Here is a 15,654-nt window from a genome sequence, read left to right as displayed (position 1 = left end):
AGTAACATGTTCTATTTTAAGTAAGAATTAGAACATTCCCAGAAAACTATGGTTAAAGATAGGGTAAGTGATTTCCTTTGATTAAAATAGCACGGGTCTGCTGGCGGAGACTTGTGCTCCGAGGAGCACATTTTCTAGTTAAAAATGTTTTTAAAAAAATCAAAAATTACCTTTTGTTCCCCTAGAATTTTTTTCTTTTTAAAAACAAATAGCAGATCTACAAGCTCTTGACACGTAGAGAGTAGATAAGTCGCTTCTTTTGGGCTTGTTTTCATAGACCTGGTTGCGTATTTCTCTCGCAAAATCTGGCAACACTGCTTTCAGTTCAGTTGATTGGCTTTACTCTGAGCCTGGAAGTTCAAGTCAAAACACATCATTGACATATTAACCTTTCTGAGACACACTGGTTGTGCAAGATGCATCAGCTGAAGTGCAGACATGACTTTTTTGATCAACATGTACATTTGAGTGGGGCAAAATTTGACACAGTATTATGAAATGTTTGCAGCTCACTCGAGTCCTGAGATTATTATACAGATCTCTAATGATGCTATTTTGAAAGGTAAGTAAAATAGGCCCTATGGGGAATTGTGCGTGTCTGTGTGTGTGCATGCCCCCCTTTTCAGGCCGACTGAAAAGCATATCAATAAACAATTTCTATCTAACAGTGATTCACTCTTGCATGCTCTCATCTACCTCATTCACTTTACTTGTTAACTTGTGTGCCAGGCCACCATCCACTAGTGTGTTGGTGTGTGCACTTTGAGCAATAACATAAACAGCAACCACACACCCCTGTTTTGCATTGTAGGCCATTACATTAGGTTGTGTTAGATTTAGCACTAATTTATGATATAGCCCTGCTAACAGAATGTAAAAAAAATATATACACGACATCAGTAATATAAATTATGCAGACAAACTGATCAATCGTAGTTCACTGATCAAAAGTACTTGCAGCTGAAATTGCAATACCAGAAGGTAGTTTTGCCACAGTTGTGTTGACAGACAACTCAAAAATAGTTTCCATCAAGCGTCAACAGTTTCTCAGAAGTCTCAGCTATACACTACTAAGCCATTGATGTTCACCACTGCATCATTTAAGCCAGGGGTTATCAGTCACCTCACACAGGCGGACTCACTTATGTCCATTTGATTGCACAAAATAAATAAGTGAACCCTGCAAAACATTCAGACTGTCTACTGCAATTAATGGATTCAGGATCTGCACCTGATGAGCTCAGGCCTTTGAGTAGCACAAAATGCATCCCATGCAGCACTGTAGAGTGTGAACAGGGATTCAGACAGATTATCACCCCAAACCAATGATACTGGTTGGTATCAGCCATGTTCATCAAGTAAGGCAATTGGTAAATGGACTGCATTTATTTAGTCCTTTTTCTAATCTTCTGAACCCATTAAGACCGGGAAAGCATCTGTGTGTCATTTTTAGATTTCTTTGGCTATTAAAAAATAGCAGATATACAAGCTCATAGCGCAACACAGAGTGCTGTGCTATGTGCTTGTAGATCTTCTATTTTATTCTACAATTTGAGCAAATCTTTGAATATATTTTTTTAAAGCGTACATTTGTAACTCAAATCTTGGCTTCTGGGGATTCTGCAAATCTTCTAAATCCTAAAAGTAAAAACAAATATATATATATATATATATATATATATATATATATATATATATATATATATATATATATATATATATATATATATATATATATATATATATATGTTACTATAATATCAGTGGTTCTCAAACTTATTTCATGTCAAGGACCCCAAAAATGATATGTATTTGTCCGCAGACGCCCCCCCCCCCCATCTCAAAATGTTTTCTTCCAGGGACCCCCAGAAGCAAAGATTTTAGTTAAAAATGTATGCTCATAAAGCGGCACTCAGTGCCGCGCCATGCTCAAGCGCTCCCAGCTGAGATGGGCTGGCCATGTCTGCCGCATGCCAGATGAACGCCTACCAAAAAGGCTGCTGTATACGGCGAATTACACCATGGCAAGCGCTCACGGCCAGCGGAAACTCTATAAGGACACCCTAAAGGCCAGTCTCAAAAGTTGTGGTCTGGATCCAGAGACCTGGGAAGCCGATGCCCAACACCGCTACCAACTGGGGCTCTGCAGTCAAGCATGGTGTAGCAGAGTCTGAAAAGCGCCGCATCCATGAAGCTGAACTGAAGCGACAGCTCCGCAAGACCAGAGCCAGTTCCTCCCTCTCACCCAGCCATCCTCCAGCCATCACATGCCCTCACTGCAACCGGACATTCCGTGCAAGAATCGGCCTCATCAGCCATCTTCGCACCCGCAAGACATTGTGAAGTCATTGGTCATCTTCGCAAGCGAAGGACGAACACGATGAGCTTGTATATACATCTGCTATTTTTGAATAGCCAAAGACATCTAAAATGACACAGATGCGTTCCCAGATTGAATGGGTTAATACACTTTACTATGTACTTCAAATTCACATTCCCCATTTCACATTCACATTCACAGCAGAACACTGTTGCACATCACATGCTACAATGCGGTATACAAACAGACAGCAGAGGCCACCATGAAGGCACCAACCTGCTCATTGAGAGCGGTTTAGTGTGTTGCTCTAGGACAGCAGCCAGGAGGAGGGATTGAACCATGAACCTCATGGCTCTCAGTAGACAAATATATAACTTGTTTGGTGTCTACTTATTGTGTGCAGGTATTTAACATGTTATTCCATTCTACCACAATGTTGCTTTATTGCTGTCTAAAACAATTGCTGTTCCTGAGTGGCATTCCAGAGCAAACAAGCTTGAATTTGACCCTTGGCCAAACACTGTAAATCCACGCTTCTCCCACTGGTTGTTATCTACACACTCCATTTGGTATTCAGAAAAAAATATTTGATAGTAATTTCAGATCATTCCTGCTCACACTGCAAAGTTCCAGAAACTCTAGTAAATTATTAACAATGCCAGTGTGACTCAATATGACAGACCAGGTGCAAGAAAGATGACCCAAGGTTTTGACCCACTTGAGCCTAAAGTCTAACCGCCACTGCTGAAAGTGGCTTTGGCAATTGACAGGATCTCTTAATCCCAGAAATTAATCCAGGAGATGCGTATGGCCTAGTTGGTTTGATGCAACAAATACTGGGATGACTTTGAGCATTCAATTTGAATACACATCTGCAGTGGCTGGAAGTGGTCTCCCAACTCTTCCATTGAGAAACTTAGAGCCTGGTAAGACACCGACTGGTTAACGAGTAGCCCTGCCTGAAGCTCATGAAGCCACTATCTCCCCTGGACAAGTGGGGATTGCCTCTTGCTTCAGCAGTAAATGTTTGGTCTCTGACGCAGGAGACCCAGGTTTGAATCCCAGGTGTTGCAATTACCTCTTGACATAAAACGTACAAATTGCAGCTTTAAAGGTAGGGTAAGTGATTTTTTGTGCGTGTTGTATAGTAATAGTGTTAAGTAGCTCTAAATTCTGATAGTACTTATTGCCAGGGCTGGACTGGGTCAAAAATTCTGCCCTGACATTTTTGCCTAGACCGGCCCACCACAACCGGCACGCAGATAGCAGATACTCTACCCCCCACCCTAGATTGCCTACATATTGTTATAAATGTTCTTTAAGCCCATATGGGCTTCCTGGGAACTAGGAAAGATGCACGACACTATAACCAAATTAACCCTGGTGTCCTGGTTTTGGGGATGTCATTATTGGCAGAAATGTTCATTCATTGCAAAAATAGCAGATCTACAAGGACACAACAATTGCAATGTGCAACTACATTTTGTGACTTGTGAGATTGGAGATGGTTATTTTTGCTTGGCATAATCATACAGTATGACTAAAGTATAAAATAGGGCTTAAGTGGTTAATAAAGCAACTAATCAATCAATTAGGATAGTATACGATTATCATTATTGCCATACTTTAGTTAAAGACATAGTTGCACTTGCAACACACCGCACAACATGCGTTTTGCTATTTAACGTTCTTCAGATAGCTAAGCAACCATTCTGAACCATTTAGTGATAGAAACCATTTTATCTAGCATGCTTATCCATGCTAGATGTTGGATAAGGGAGACATGCAGTCCTACTGTTGTGCTTGCTTACCACATCACTCCTTGGCTCCTTCACATGGGGCATATGCCCGCTGTGTCAAAAGGCCAGTCCACCACAGCTTATTGCTTATTGCTATAGTGTTTGTTCAGGGTCTGGGGATCTTAGTATAATTGGTATGTTCAATTTGACTCCAACATAGAAAAAGCCTTTTTGTGATTTTCGTCCTCCCAAAACAAACAACAATTTGCTAATATTTCCTTTTTTTATTCAAAATTGAAAAATCGTGAAAACACTAATATACAGTAAATGTAAAAAAAAAGCTACATTTTCAGTTCTTTTTACAGCTATCTATAATTAAAAATGGCACTACATGGCGCTAAAAAAAGAAAATTTTAGCAAATTGTTGTTTGTTTTGGGAGGACGAAAATAAAATAAAAAAAGATTCTGTCAAATTGAACATACCAATTATACTAAGATCCCCAGACCGTTGTAACAGGGGTGTCTCTGTCTCTCCAGCTCTTTAGTAAACAGAAAATGCATCGGTCTGGATACCAATTTTATCCAATCAGGAGAGAGAACTCATACAGGATACAGGATAAACAAGTGAAATGGGAAATGATGACACAAAGAAACGAGCAGACAAAATTGGAACTGGAACAAAGCTGATAAATGTATACTCTCTCCTGATTGGAGAGATTTTTCAGGTGCATTTTTCAACGCACCTGATTTTTTTAAATTTTTATTAAAGAGCTGAACAACCACTCTATAGCAATGATGATCACAATATTTAGCTTTAACCTTTTAACAAATAACTTTTTGTTTTAACCAACATCACTTACCCTACCTACCTTTAAGTTAAAGGTAGGGTAAGTGATATTTTTAGGTTAAAACAAAAAGTATTTTGTTAACACATTGGGTGCCAGAGGTTTATTAAAATATTATACGTTGAGTGCCTGCATTTCTTCCATCCACTTGCGTTATACGTTTCGTGCTGCAGAAGCCCCGACGCGGAAGTGCATGTAAACAAAGCGTGCGTGCGAGACGGCGGAGGGTCCCGACTAACGCCTGGAACAATAATATTTCCAACGCGATCCTCCATTGCAGCGTGATCGCCGATCGGAAACGGCTCGTTTCCACCACATTAAAAAGAAATGGAGATATTAAGCTTTTAGTCAAGGAGATAACATTGAAAACGCCGACCGGAAGGTTTCTTGTCAATTCTCCGTCACATACTCACTATGGGATATCAGCGCCTCCTGGCGTGATGCAGAGCTACATACCATAAACTCCCGGGCCATTCATTGGCTGAGAAGGGTATGTCACGTGTCCGGTAAACCGGAAGAGGTATAAAACCTCTTGCGTGACGTGGCTCATCCTCTTTCGCTTCTCTGCATGGCAGATGCTACAGCTACGAGACATACCTTAAGACCAAACTTTGCTAACTTTGTGAATTAGACCGAAACCAGCTTTAGCCCACTCGGGTGGTACTTGTACTGACCCACGGGTTTTCCTCTACTGCAAAACAAAAAAAAAAGTTTATATTCTTTCCGCTCCCGCGGCTCTTATCTTTTCTTTCTATCTGAAATCAAGTTTTCCTCCTTTGCTTTCCTCGTGTTTAGCCGGCCGGCTAAAGGCTAGTAGGTTAGCTCCATGGAGGCTCCACGTTCGTGCGGACTGGCGCCACGGTGCCGCTTGCTGATCGCCGCGGACGACCCTCACGGGTTTTGCATCTCCTGCCTCGGGCGACGACATGCCTACGAGGCGAAGCACTTTCGTGGTGCTCCAGGAGGTTGCGATGACTGCACCCGGTTCTCCAGGCGTCGCATCCAGCGCCGTCTGGACAGGGCCGACGAACTGGCCCCAGGCGGCAGCACCGTAGCGGATCCAGCCCGCATGGACACCGGCCCAGGTACCGTGGGTGGTGGCGCCCACCACGTGCGTCCTCATCCCACAATGGGCCCTCCAGCTGCGGGCGGTCCCAGCAGCAACCGCTCGCAGCAACACATGAGTGCGCCGTCGCAGCAGCTCCAGCCTGCTACACCCTCTGTGCCGCGCAGCACTCCACCGGCCGCCGCAGCTGTGCCCGGTGGGTCCACCCGGGCGCAGCTAGCTAGCGGCGCTACATCCCCCTCTTCCCAGCCGCTCTCTCCGAGGCCGCAGCAGGAGTACCGTGACAGCGGGGCTTCGCCTTCGTTCAGCGACGTCTCCGACGACGGCAGCGCCCACAGCATGGACGAGGGGGCGGAGGAGGGTGAGATACTGTCGTTCCGGGGGCTGCCGGAGCAGCCGCATCCAGCCCTCGTCAGGACGACGACCTCGGGGCTTGTGGCGGTCAGCTGGGGCCCAGCTGGCCGGACGCCCAGGAGCTGGAATCCGATCCCGCGAGGCGCGACGAGCCGGTCTCGGCGATCATCGACAGAGCCTTGCTCAGATGTGGTCTCGTTCGCCCGATGGAGGAACGTGCATCCTCCACCGGGCAAGAGGACGAGTACCAGGGCTTGGCTCCCCAGGATCCGCGCGCGCAGCGGTCCAGGAAAGTCCCGGCCGCGCTGGGCTTCGCCAACGCCCTCATGTCCACCTGGGAGGTGGTCCATTCGGAGCCGCATCGGCTGGGTTTCCCCCTCGAAGTGGTGGACGCGCCAAAATGGGGGCTCATCGCCTGTCCCCCCATGGACGCCGTCCTGGCCCAGGGCATCATGGACCAGCGTCATCCAGTGGCCCTTACTCCCGAACCGCACTTCACCGATCCCCAGGAAAAGGCGATATCCGTGGCGGTGAAGAAGGCGTACAAGTCAGCAGCGCTGGCGGCGCGCGCGCTGAACATGGTCGCCATTCTCCAGGGCTCAACAGCTAAGCGGCTAGGTGAGCTACAAGAGGCGTGGGGCGACGACGCTGAGGAGCTGGAGGCTCTTCAGCAACTGACCATTAAGGTCACTCGTCACGCCACAGCCTGGGTGGGGAAGGCCATGGCGGACAGCGCGGCGATTGAGAGGGCTCGTTGGCTCGGTCTGGCCGTCTTCCGTCACGAGGTGGTGGACGCAAAGAAAAGCGTCATGGCGCTGCCGCTGAGGCCAGACAACCTCTTCGCTGGAGCGTCGGAGTTTCTCCGAGTCTCCACCGACTCACGAAAGGCCCAGAGGGAAGCCGCGGCGGGGGTTCTGGAGCCAGCCCCTCCTCCGTCTGCGAGACCCCGCAACGAGAGGCCCGCGGGCAGAGGTCGTTCCTCCTCCTCTCGCCGAGGGTCCAACACTTCCCGCTCCTCTTCAGCCCAGGCGAGCTCGCGGGACAGACCGCAGAGCAACGCGGGCAATCGTGGCAGGGCTTCCCCCCGCCAGCCACCCGCCTCTACCAACACAAACACCGTAGGAAGCTCCAGCCGACCTCCACGTCGCAACACAGGAGGGAAGCCTCGTGGCGGGCGGGGTAAGTGACATTGTCTCGCCGGTGCACAGACCGGCCCAGCCCGCTGTTCCGCCGTTCGTGTTGGGGAAGAGGACCGTGGCTTTTCAGGCCTCGTTGGACAGAGTCGAGGACGGCTCCACGAGTGCCAAAAGACTTTGTTGTGTTCAGAGTGTGGACGATTTATGTGTGCAGAATGTGGACGTTTTATTTGTGCAGCGCAATGTTTCAGTGAAAAGTGCCCTGTATGTATCTCCTTTTTCTCTGCCAAAGAAAATAAATGCACCGAATGTTACAAACAGTCTCGTTCTTTCACATGGCATACGGCCTTGGAGCAGAGGGGTCCCCGTCTCGCGGGCCCCTCTGTTCCAGCGCCCTTACTGTATGGGCCAACAAGGCCTGGGGCCCCCGATTTCCGGGGCTCCAGGCATTGCTGGGGGTCCCCATGTGCATGCTTTAAATCTATGTCGTCTTCCCATAAGCCCAAAGTGCCTGGGGCCCCCGTTTGCCGGGGCTCCAGACACTGCTGGGATACACTCTGTAAATGCATTAAGTCGATACCATCATTCCATGAGCCCACAAGGCCGGGAACACCCGAACCCCGGTGTTCCAGGCATTGTTCGGACAACATCTGTGCATGTTTTGGGTCATATGAAGGCAATCGGAAAGGTATTAAACAAACCGACGCCGCCTTTGTGCACAAGAGGGCGCCAAAGCGCCAATGGAACAGGGTCACGTCGGTTTTGCCTTTCGCCTCACAGGCTTCCGTCTCACAGGATGCAGCGAAACGCCACTGTGGACCGGAAGTCTTTGAGTCAGACGGAGCGGGCCTCTGTCTCCGCCATTTTGGAGGGACAGATGCCCCCTCTCTCGCAACGCGTCACGATGGGCGGGCCACGTTCGCTTGTAACAGGCGACAACGCATCCCTTACGGGGAGGAGGGTTTTGTCGCCTCACAGGCTTCCGTCTCCCAGGTTGCAGCAGCACGTCACTGTGAACCGGAAGTACTTGGCTCAGAAAAGGCGGACCTCGGTCCCCGCCATCTTGGAGGGACACTTGCCCCCTTTTTCCATGGGAACAGGCAGCCGGCGCGAGCGGACAAACCGGATGTTGACGTCAGTCACCTCAGGGTTAGCACCGCCGGCGGCGTTAGCAACAGCGTCACTGCTCCCCATGGCAACCGTCCCCATAGCGACGCTCCCACTCTCCGGGCGGCCGGTGACGTCACCGGCCAACCCGCTCGCTCGATGTGTGGAAGAATGGAAGATTTGCAAACCAAATCCTTGGGTATTACGCACAATACAGAAGGGTTACAGGTTGCAATTTTCCAGAAAACCCCCAATGACGGACAAAGTGTTGTTTTCCAAGGCCACAGGTCCAGCGGCCAGTACTCTGAGGGAGGAGGTTGCCTCCCTGTTGAGCAAAGGCGCTGTCACGGAATTACTTCCGAACCAGAACCGACTGGGTTTCTATTCGAAATATTTTCTGGTGGCCAAGAAGGGGGGGGGGGGTGCGACCCATTCTGAACCTGAAGGGTCTCAACAAATACCTCACGGTTTTCCATTTTCGGATGCTGACAACCGCTGCGCTTTTACGCACCGTGCGTCTTGGGGACTGGTGGACGAGTATCGATCTCAAGGATGCTTATTTTCACATTCCAATCTACCCGCCGCACAGGAAGTTCCTGCGCTTCGGGTTCGAGGGGAGGGTGTACGAGTACAATGTCCTCCCGTTTGGAATGTCTCTCAGCCCCAGGGTGTTCGTGAAATGCACGGACGCAGCCGTGGCTCCACTGAGGAGGCAGGGGATCCGGTTGTCCACTTACATAGACGACTGGCTCCTGGCGGCGGGCTCGAGAGAGGAGGTGATGCGACACACGCGCGTGGCGGTCGCTCACCTGACGTCCCTAGGTTTCATGATCAACGCCAAAAAGAGCGTACTGGTTCCGTCTCAGCGGACCACCTTCTTAGGGATCTTGCTGGACTCGAACACGCTCATGGCGTGCCTATCCCAGGACAGGGTCGACAGCTTTTTGGCGTGTGTGAGATCTTTCCACGTGGGGCGTCCAGTCAGTTACAGACTGTGTATGCGGGCGGCGGGTCTCATGGCCTCAGCCATACACCTGGTCCGCCTAGGCAGACTCTACATGAGACCTTTCCAGCGGTGGATGTTGGCGCTAGGGATCCCATCCACTATGGGTTCGCGGAAAGTGGTGGTGCCTCCACGGTGCGTGGAGGCTCTCAGACCATGGTCACAGGCGCCCTTTCTGACCGAGGGGGTCAGTGTGGGGGTTGTGACGTCACGGATGGTTATCACCACGGACGCCAGCCTGACGGGATGGGGGGCCGTCCACGAAGGACGCTCGGCCAGAGGGGTGTGGGACTCCAGTCTACGGGAGGCTCACATCAACTATCTGGAACTGATGGCGGTTTTTCTCGCCCTCAAACATTTCGAGGCTCGCATCCGCGGTTGTCACGTCGCTATCAGGACGGACAACACCACGACCATGTGCTATATCAACAGGCAGGGGGGCTTGCACTCCCAAGTGTTGGACAGCCTGGCGTGCAGACTGACGCGTTGGTGCGATTCGCATCTCGCGTCGATTCGAGCTTCACATGTGCCGGGTCTCCTGAACAGCGGGGCGGACTTACTGTCCAGGGGCGAACCCCGGTACGAGGACTGGTCCCTCAAGCCGTCGGTGGCGGACCTGATCTGGGCCAGGTTTGGCCGGGCGCAGGTCGATTTGTTTGCCTCCGAGGAGAACGCGAAGTGTTCTCGCTTTTTCTCGGTGAGGGTGGGGGACCGTTCACTGGGCATGGACGCACTAGCCCACGACTGGCCGGACGAACTGCTGTATGCGTTCCCGCCACTGGACCTGATCCCCTCAACTGGCCGGACGAACTGCTGTATGCGTTCCCGCCACTGGACCTGATCCCCTCAACACTGGAGAGGGTGAGACTTCAGGGTCGGTCAGTGCTGCTAGTGGCTCCGGCATGGGGCGTGTGGAGGTCGGAGATAACACCTCTCCTCTACGCCGAGCCTTGGCCCCTCCCGCTGTACAGGGACCTACTACGGCAGGGAGGGGTCGACATCTTCCACGAGAGACCTCAGGACCTAGACCTGTGGGTTTGGCCCGTGAGAGGCAGACTTTGACTTCGTATGGCCTGCCCCCTGACGTGGTGGCCACCATCCAGGGGGCAAGGGCCCTTTCCACGAGGTCCGCGTACGACGACAGGTGGAACCTGTTCGTGGCATGGTGTCTGAGTCAGTCACCGCCGGTTGAGGCCTTTCGGGCCCCGGTACGCAGCGTCCTCATGTTCCTGCAGGAAAAATTGAGGCAGGGTCTGGCTTTCTCGACGATTAAGGTGTATCAGGCGGCCATTTCCGCGTGTCACGAAGGTCTCGATGGCATGACGGTTGGCCAACACCCGATGGTGCGGGGGTTCATGAACGGCGCCAGGCGGGCCAGGCCGGTCTCTAGGGCTCTGTTCCCGGCCTGGGACCTGACGGTGGTGCTGGGGGCGCTTTGCCTCCCACCGTTCGAGCCTTTGGAGTCAGCGGATCTGAGGATCGTCAGCCTCAAGACGGTTCTTTTGGTTGCCCTGACTACAGCCAAACGGGTCAGCGACATACATGCGCTCTCGGTGAGTTCGGAGTGTATGAGGTTCGTGGGTGACGACAGTAGGGTTTTGCTTAAGCCAAACTTGGCGTTTGTCCCCAAGAACGGAGTGGTCACCCAGACGCCGGTTGAGCTGGTAGCTTTTCATCCGCCGCCTTTCGCTTCAGCGGAGGATAGGCGGCTACACTGTCTTTGCCCGGTAAGGGCTTTGAGGCTCTACTGCCAGAAGACGGTGGCCGGCCGATCGTCGTCGCAGCTGTTTGTCTCCTTCGGCCCGGGTGGTCAGAGGAAGGCAGTGGCTAAGGCGACGCTTTCTAAATGGATTTTGGATGCCATTAGGCTGGCCTACGTCAGTGGTGGCGTTCCAGTTCCAGAAGGACTGAAGGCTCATTCTACTAGGGGCGTGGCTGCTTCCTGGGCCCTCTCCAGGGGGGTTTCGGTCCAGGAAGTGTGTGCGGCCGCAAACTGGTCGTCACCTTCAACGTTTGCGGCTTTCTATAGCCTGGACGTGGCAGCAGCGTCAGTGGCGCATGCTGTCCTAGGGGTGGCGGCTGTCTCTAGTTAGAATGGGGGAAGCTAGGCTGGTTTGTGTTTTAACCTGCCTTTTTTCTCTTCCCTATCTTCCTTCTCTTGAAGTCCCCTCGGGACCACCTGTGGTAGGTCTCCAGGGGGGAAGGGCCCCTGTTTCCTTGTTTCACTTAAGGAACGGTGTTGTGTCCCCTACCTTCCTTCTCTTAAGTCCCCTCGGGACCACCTGTGGTAGGTTCCCAGGGGAGGAGGGCCCTGTTTCCTTGTTTTCACTTAGGGGACAGACTTGTGTCTGTCCATTAGTTGAATAAGGCAGACTTGGTCTGTCAGGGTCCTTTTATTAACATCATATACCGCACCCTGGCCCGGGGGGCTGGGGCGCCCGTGAGGCCGAAGGTCACGTCCAGGGGGACGGGGCCTTATGGCTAGGGGGCGTGCGGACCTGAGATTCGGTATGGCTATAAGCCCAGGGGGGTTTATGCATCCCATAGTGAGTATGTTACGGAGAATTGACAAGAAACTCAGGGTTACGGATGTAACCCCGGTTTCTTTAGAATTCGGAGTAACATACTCACCTAACACCCCTGTTTGTGTGCATCTGCATGCAGGAAGCGTGTTAAAGAGGATGAGCCACGTCACGCAAGAGGTTTTATACCTCTTCCGGTTTACCGGACACGTGACATACCCTTCTCAGCCAATGAATGGCCCGGGAGTTTATGGTATGTAGCTCTGCATCACGCCAGGAGGCGCTGATATCCCATAGTGAGTATGTTACTCCGAATTCTAAAGAAACCGGGGTTACATCCGTAACCCTGAGATTTTTGACATGGAGCCTCATCCAGCCTCTTCTTCTCAGAAACTCCTTGGGTGATGTCAAAGTTTCGTTTTAGCGCCCCACGTGGGCCACTCGTATAAAAATAGAATTGGGTCAAAAACGGTCCGGACCGTTTTCGGCACTTCTCGTTTGGACCCTCAAAAACGGTCCGGACCGTTTTTGGCATTCAATGTGTTAAAAGGTTAAAGCACTATATTCTGATAGTAACCATTGCTATAGAGTGTTTGTTCAGTAACAGGAGTCTCCCCGTCTCTCCAGCTCTTTAATAAACAGAAAATACATTTTCCGGTAGGTGTCAAAATCTCAGCCAGTCAGGAGAAAGTACCCATTTTTAAGCTTCATTTTTATAGTGTTCCAGTTCCAATTTTGCTGTCATCACTTCCAATTTCACTTGTTTAATATATATCCTGATTGAGTTCTCTATCCTGATTGGATAAAATTGGAAATGAAACTGAAACTGAAACGAAAATGCATTTTCTGTTTTATAAAGAGCTGGAGGGACAAGGAGACTCCTTTTACTGAATAAACACTCTATAGCAATGAGTACTATCAGAATATAGAGCTATTTAACACTTATTTTAACCAAAGAAAATCACTTACCCTACCTTTAATAAATTAATTACTTAATTAATGAATTCCATTAGCAGGAAGCAGCAAGTTCTCAGAGGCAAGATATCTCAAATACAAGGGTAAAAAAAACATGCACATACCCAGAGTTAACAAAGTAGCAGACAGACAGCTTGTCAGGTAGTGTGGCTTGAAGTTTCTGGGCGTAGTTTACAAGGTTGTCATGTAGGAAGCGAGAGTTGGTGTTCAGCAGCTCCATCTGCTCGGCCCCAGCCTTCACCACATCTGGGTGGCTGTGGCCCACTGAGAAGTCAAGGAAAGAACATGACCATTAGGGCTGTCACGATTATGGCATTTTACTTGACGATTATTGTCACTCAAATAATAAATAATGAACGATTTCATTGTGTTTCTGTCATACTGTCTGTCTATCCTAATCCCCAAAATAAATCAGTGCAAATGGCAGTGGTGGAAAGTAACTAATTACATTTACTCAAGTACTGCACTTTAAGTACAGTACTTAAGTACAATTTTGAGGTACTTTTACTTTACTTGAGTATTTCCAATTTGCAATTCTTTTACTTCTACTCCACTACATCTCAGAGGCAAATACTGTACTTTTACTCCACTACAATCATATGAAAACTTTAGTTATTAGTTACTTTGTAGATTTGAATCATTATTACAAAACATAACATAATGGTTTTACTTTTGGTATTTATAATTATATTCAAATATAGTATATTTTGATGTCAATACTTCTGTGCTTTTACTCAAGTACCGTACATTTTTAATACAGGACTTTTACTTGTAACAGAGTATTTATACACTGTAGTATTAATACTTTTACTTAAGTAAAAAATATGAGTACTTCTTCTACGTCTGGCAAATGGCGGGTCTGAGCTTACCATGGGCTACGTTGTTTATGCAATCCAAGTAACGCTCCCCCTTTTCATTATACATGTACTGGCCTTTGGCTCGCACAATCTTGATCGGGTCATGGCTGAAGAACACCTTGCAAGATGGCCTGCAATGGAATATCCATAATGATATACTATGTATTTGCAGGGTTCATAATTTCAGTTGAAAGGTTAACATGGGGGAAAAAAGCTTAAAGGATACCACCAGTGTTTTTTTGTCACATTTGGATCACTAGTACAATCCATCATTGTCAAAACAGGGAGAATAAAATATGTAACATAACAATTAAAACGACAAATGTTGCACTATATTATATCTACAACCTCACAACGTGTCGCAATCGTCTATTTTCAAGAATGTTCGCCTATTATGACATAGATAGGATAGGGTTAACATTGCGCAGTGTCTTTTTTGGTTCATATACAGTACACAGATGACATACACCCTCACACTCACAGACACACCACTCCGCACATGGAGCAACCCTGGCCCTCATTCACAATGCTGCTCTCTCAGCTCTCGACACTCAACTAGTCTTCCCTATTGTATCAAAGTTAGAAATTCCAGTAGCATGACAGCACCATTGTGAATGTCAGCAGGTAATTGAGACACACAGTGCACACTCAAAATAACAAATCATAGTTTTATCACATCTCATATCACCACACCATTCCAATATCACAAACATGTATCACACATCGGATATTTGTCCATATTGTGTAGCCCTAGTAGACATAGGCTACTCCACATACTCTTGGCTGCACCAGACTGTTGTTGTTGTTGTACTACTAACCTGCACCAGTAAAGTGGTTACAGATTTGTCATAACAAAGTATCTTGTAAATATGTGTTTGTTCCCACATACAGTATCAAGCCTGTAAAACGTAATGAGACTTAAGCCAAAGGCTAATATAGAAAAACATCTGAACTAACTTCAAAAATCTTGTTATTATACCCTCTCAGTCAAGAACCATGTGGGCAGCACTATGGTATTTTAACTAGAGGTATTTTAACTAGAGGTAAAAAATACCACAGAAGCTACAGCACTGTTTCCCGAACACTGTGTCGGGACCCATTTGTGGGTCGCAGACCCATTTTTATGGGTAAATATTCCTTTATTTTTTTGTTTCCTAATTTTCCTAATTTAAAAAAATATTATTTCAAAAGATTTTCAAAAAAGTTCAAAACTAATTCAACATTTTTCATAAATGGAAAACAAATGCAATCACTTTTCAAAAGAATTTCATTAATAAAAATCAAAAGACATTTAATAAATTAGGGATTTTCTAAAGTAGTGAAAGTCGCAGATCTACAAGCTCACAACGAGCTTGTAGATTGGTTATTTTTTGTTTGGGTAGAGATCAGATTTCTCTTTTGGGCCTCGAGCTAAAAGGTTTGGGAACCTCTGGCATAGAGCACTGCTGAAATGGAATGGAAGTGGGGTACAGGGACCCAAGAGGTCTTTGCGGGATTCCAGGGGGTTCCCAAAATGAGGAACAGTTTAAACACTTAAGCTTTAAATGCTTAATTTCATTTTTCAGCTATTTCACAAATCTTCTCATATGGGGGGTACCTGGCACAAAATATTTTTCAAATGGGGGTCAAATGTCCACAAAATTATCTCAATAGCACAAAAAACTAAACAAAACAAAGCTGTTGGTTAGTTAGGTGCATGTCATATCAATGTATGCAATCAAATCAGCACA

At 48.2% G+C, this 15,654-nt stretch overlaps 1 protein-coding gene across 1 annotated transcript in view; it reads right to left on the bottom strand.

Annotated features, from left to right (window-relative positions):
* etnppl (ethanolamine-phosphate phospho-lyase) overlaps positions 1 to 15,654 on the bottom strand; it is a 33,124-nt gene that overhangs the window by 16,439 nt on the left and 1,031 nt on the right. The window contains exons 3-4 of the mRNA XM_080452095.1: positions 13,937 to 14,055; positions 13,172 to 13,331 (exon numbers count right to left, since the gene is read on the bottom strand). Coding sequence (XP_080308221.1) covers positions 13,172 to 13,331; positions 13,937 to 14,055 — 279 coding nt within the window. The remainder of the gene's footprint in view (positions 1 to 13,171; positions 13,332 to 13,936; positions 14,056 to 15,654) is intronic.

The sequence above is a fragment of the Gymnoscopelus braueri genome (assembly GCF_963280865.1).
Source record: "Gymnoscopelus braueri genome assembly, chromosome: 15".
Lineage (NCBI taxonomy): Eukaryota > Metazoa > Chordata > Actinopteri > Myctophiformes > Myctophidae > Gymnoscopelus > Gymnoscopelus braueri.
The sequence above is the reverse complement of the archived record's forward strand: the minus strand, read 5'-3'. Positions and strand labels throughout refer to the sequence as shown.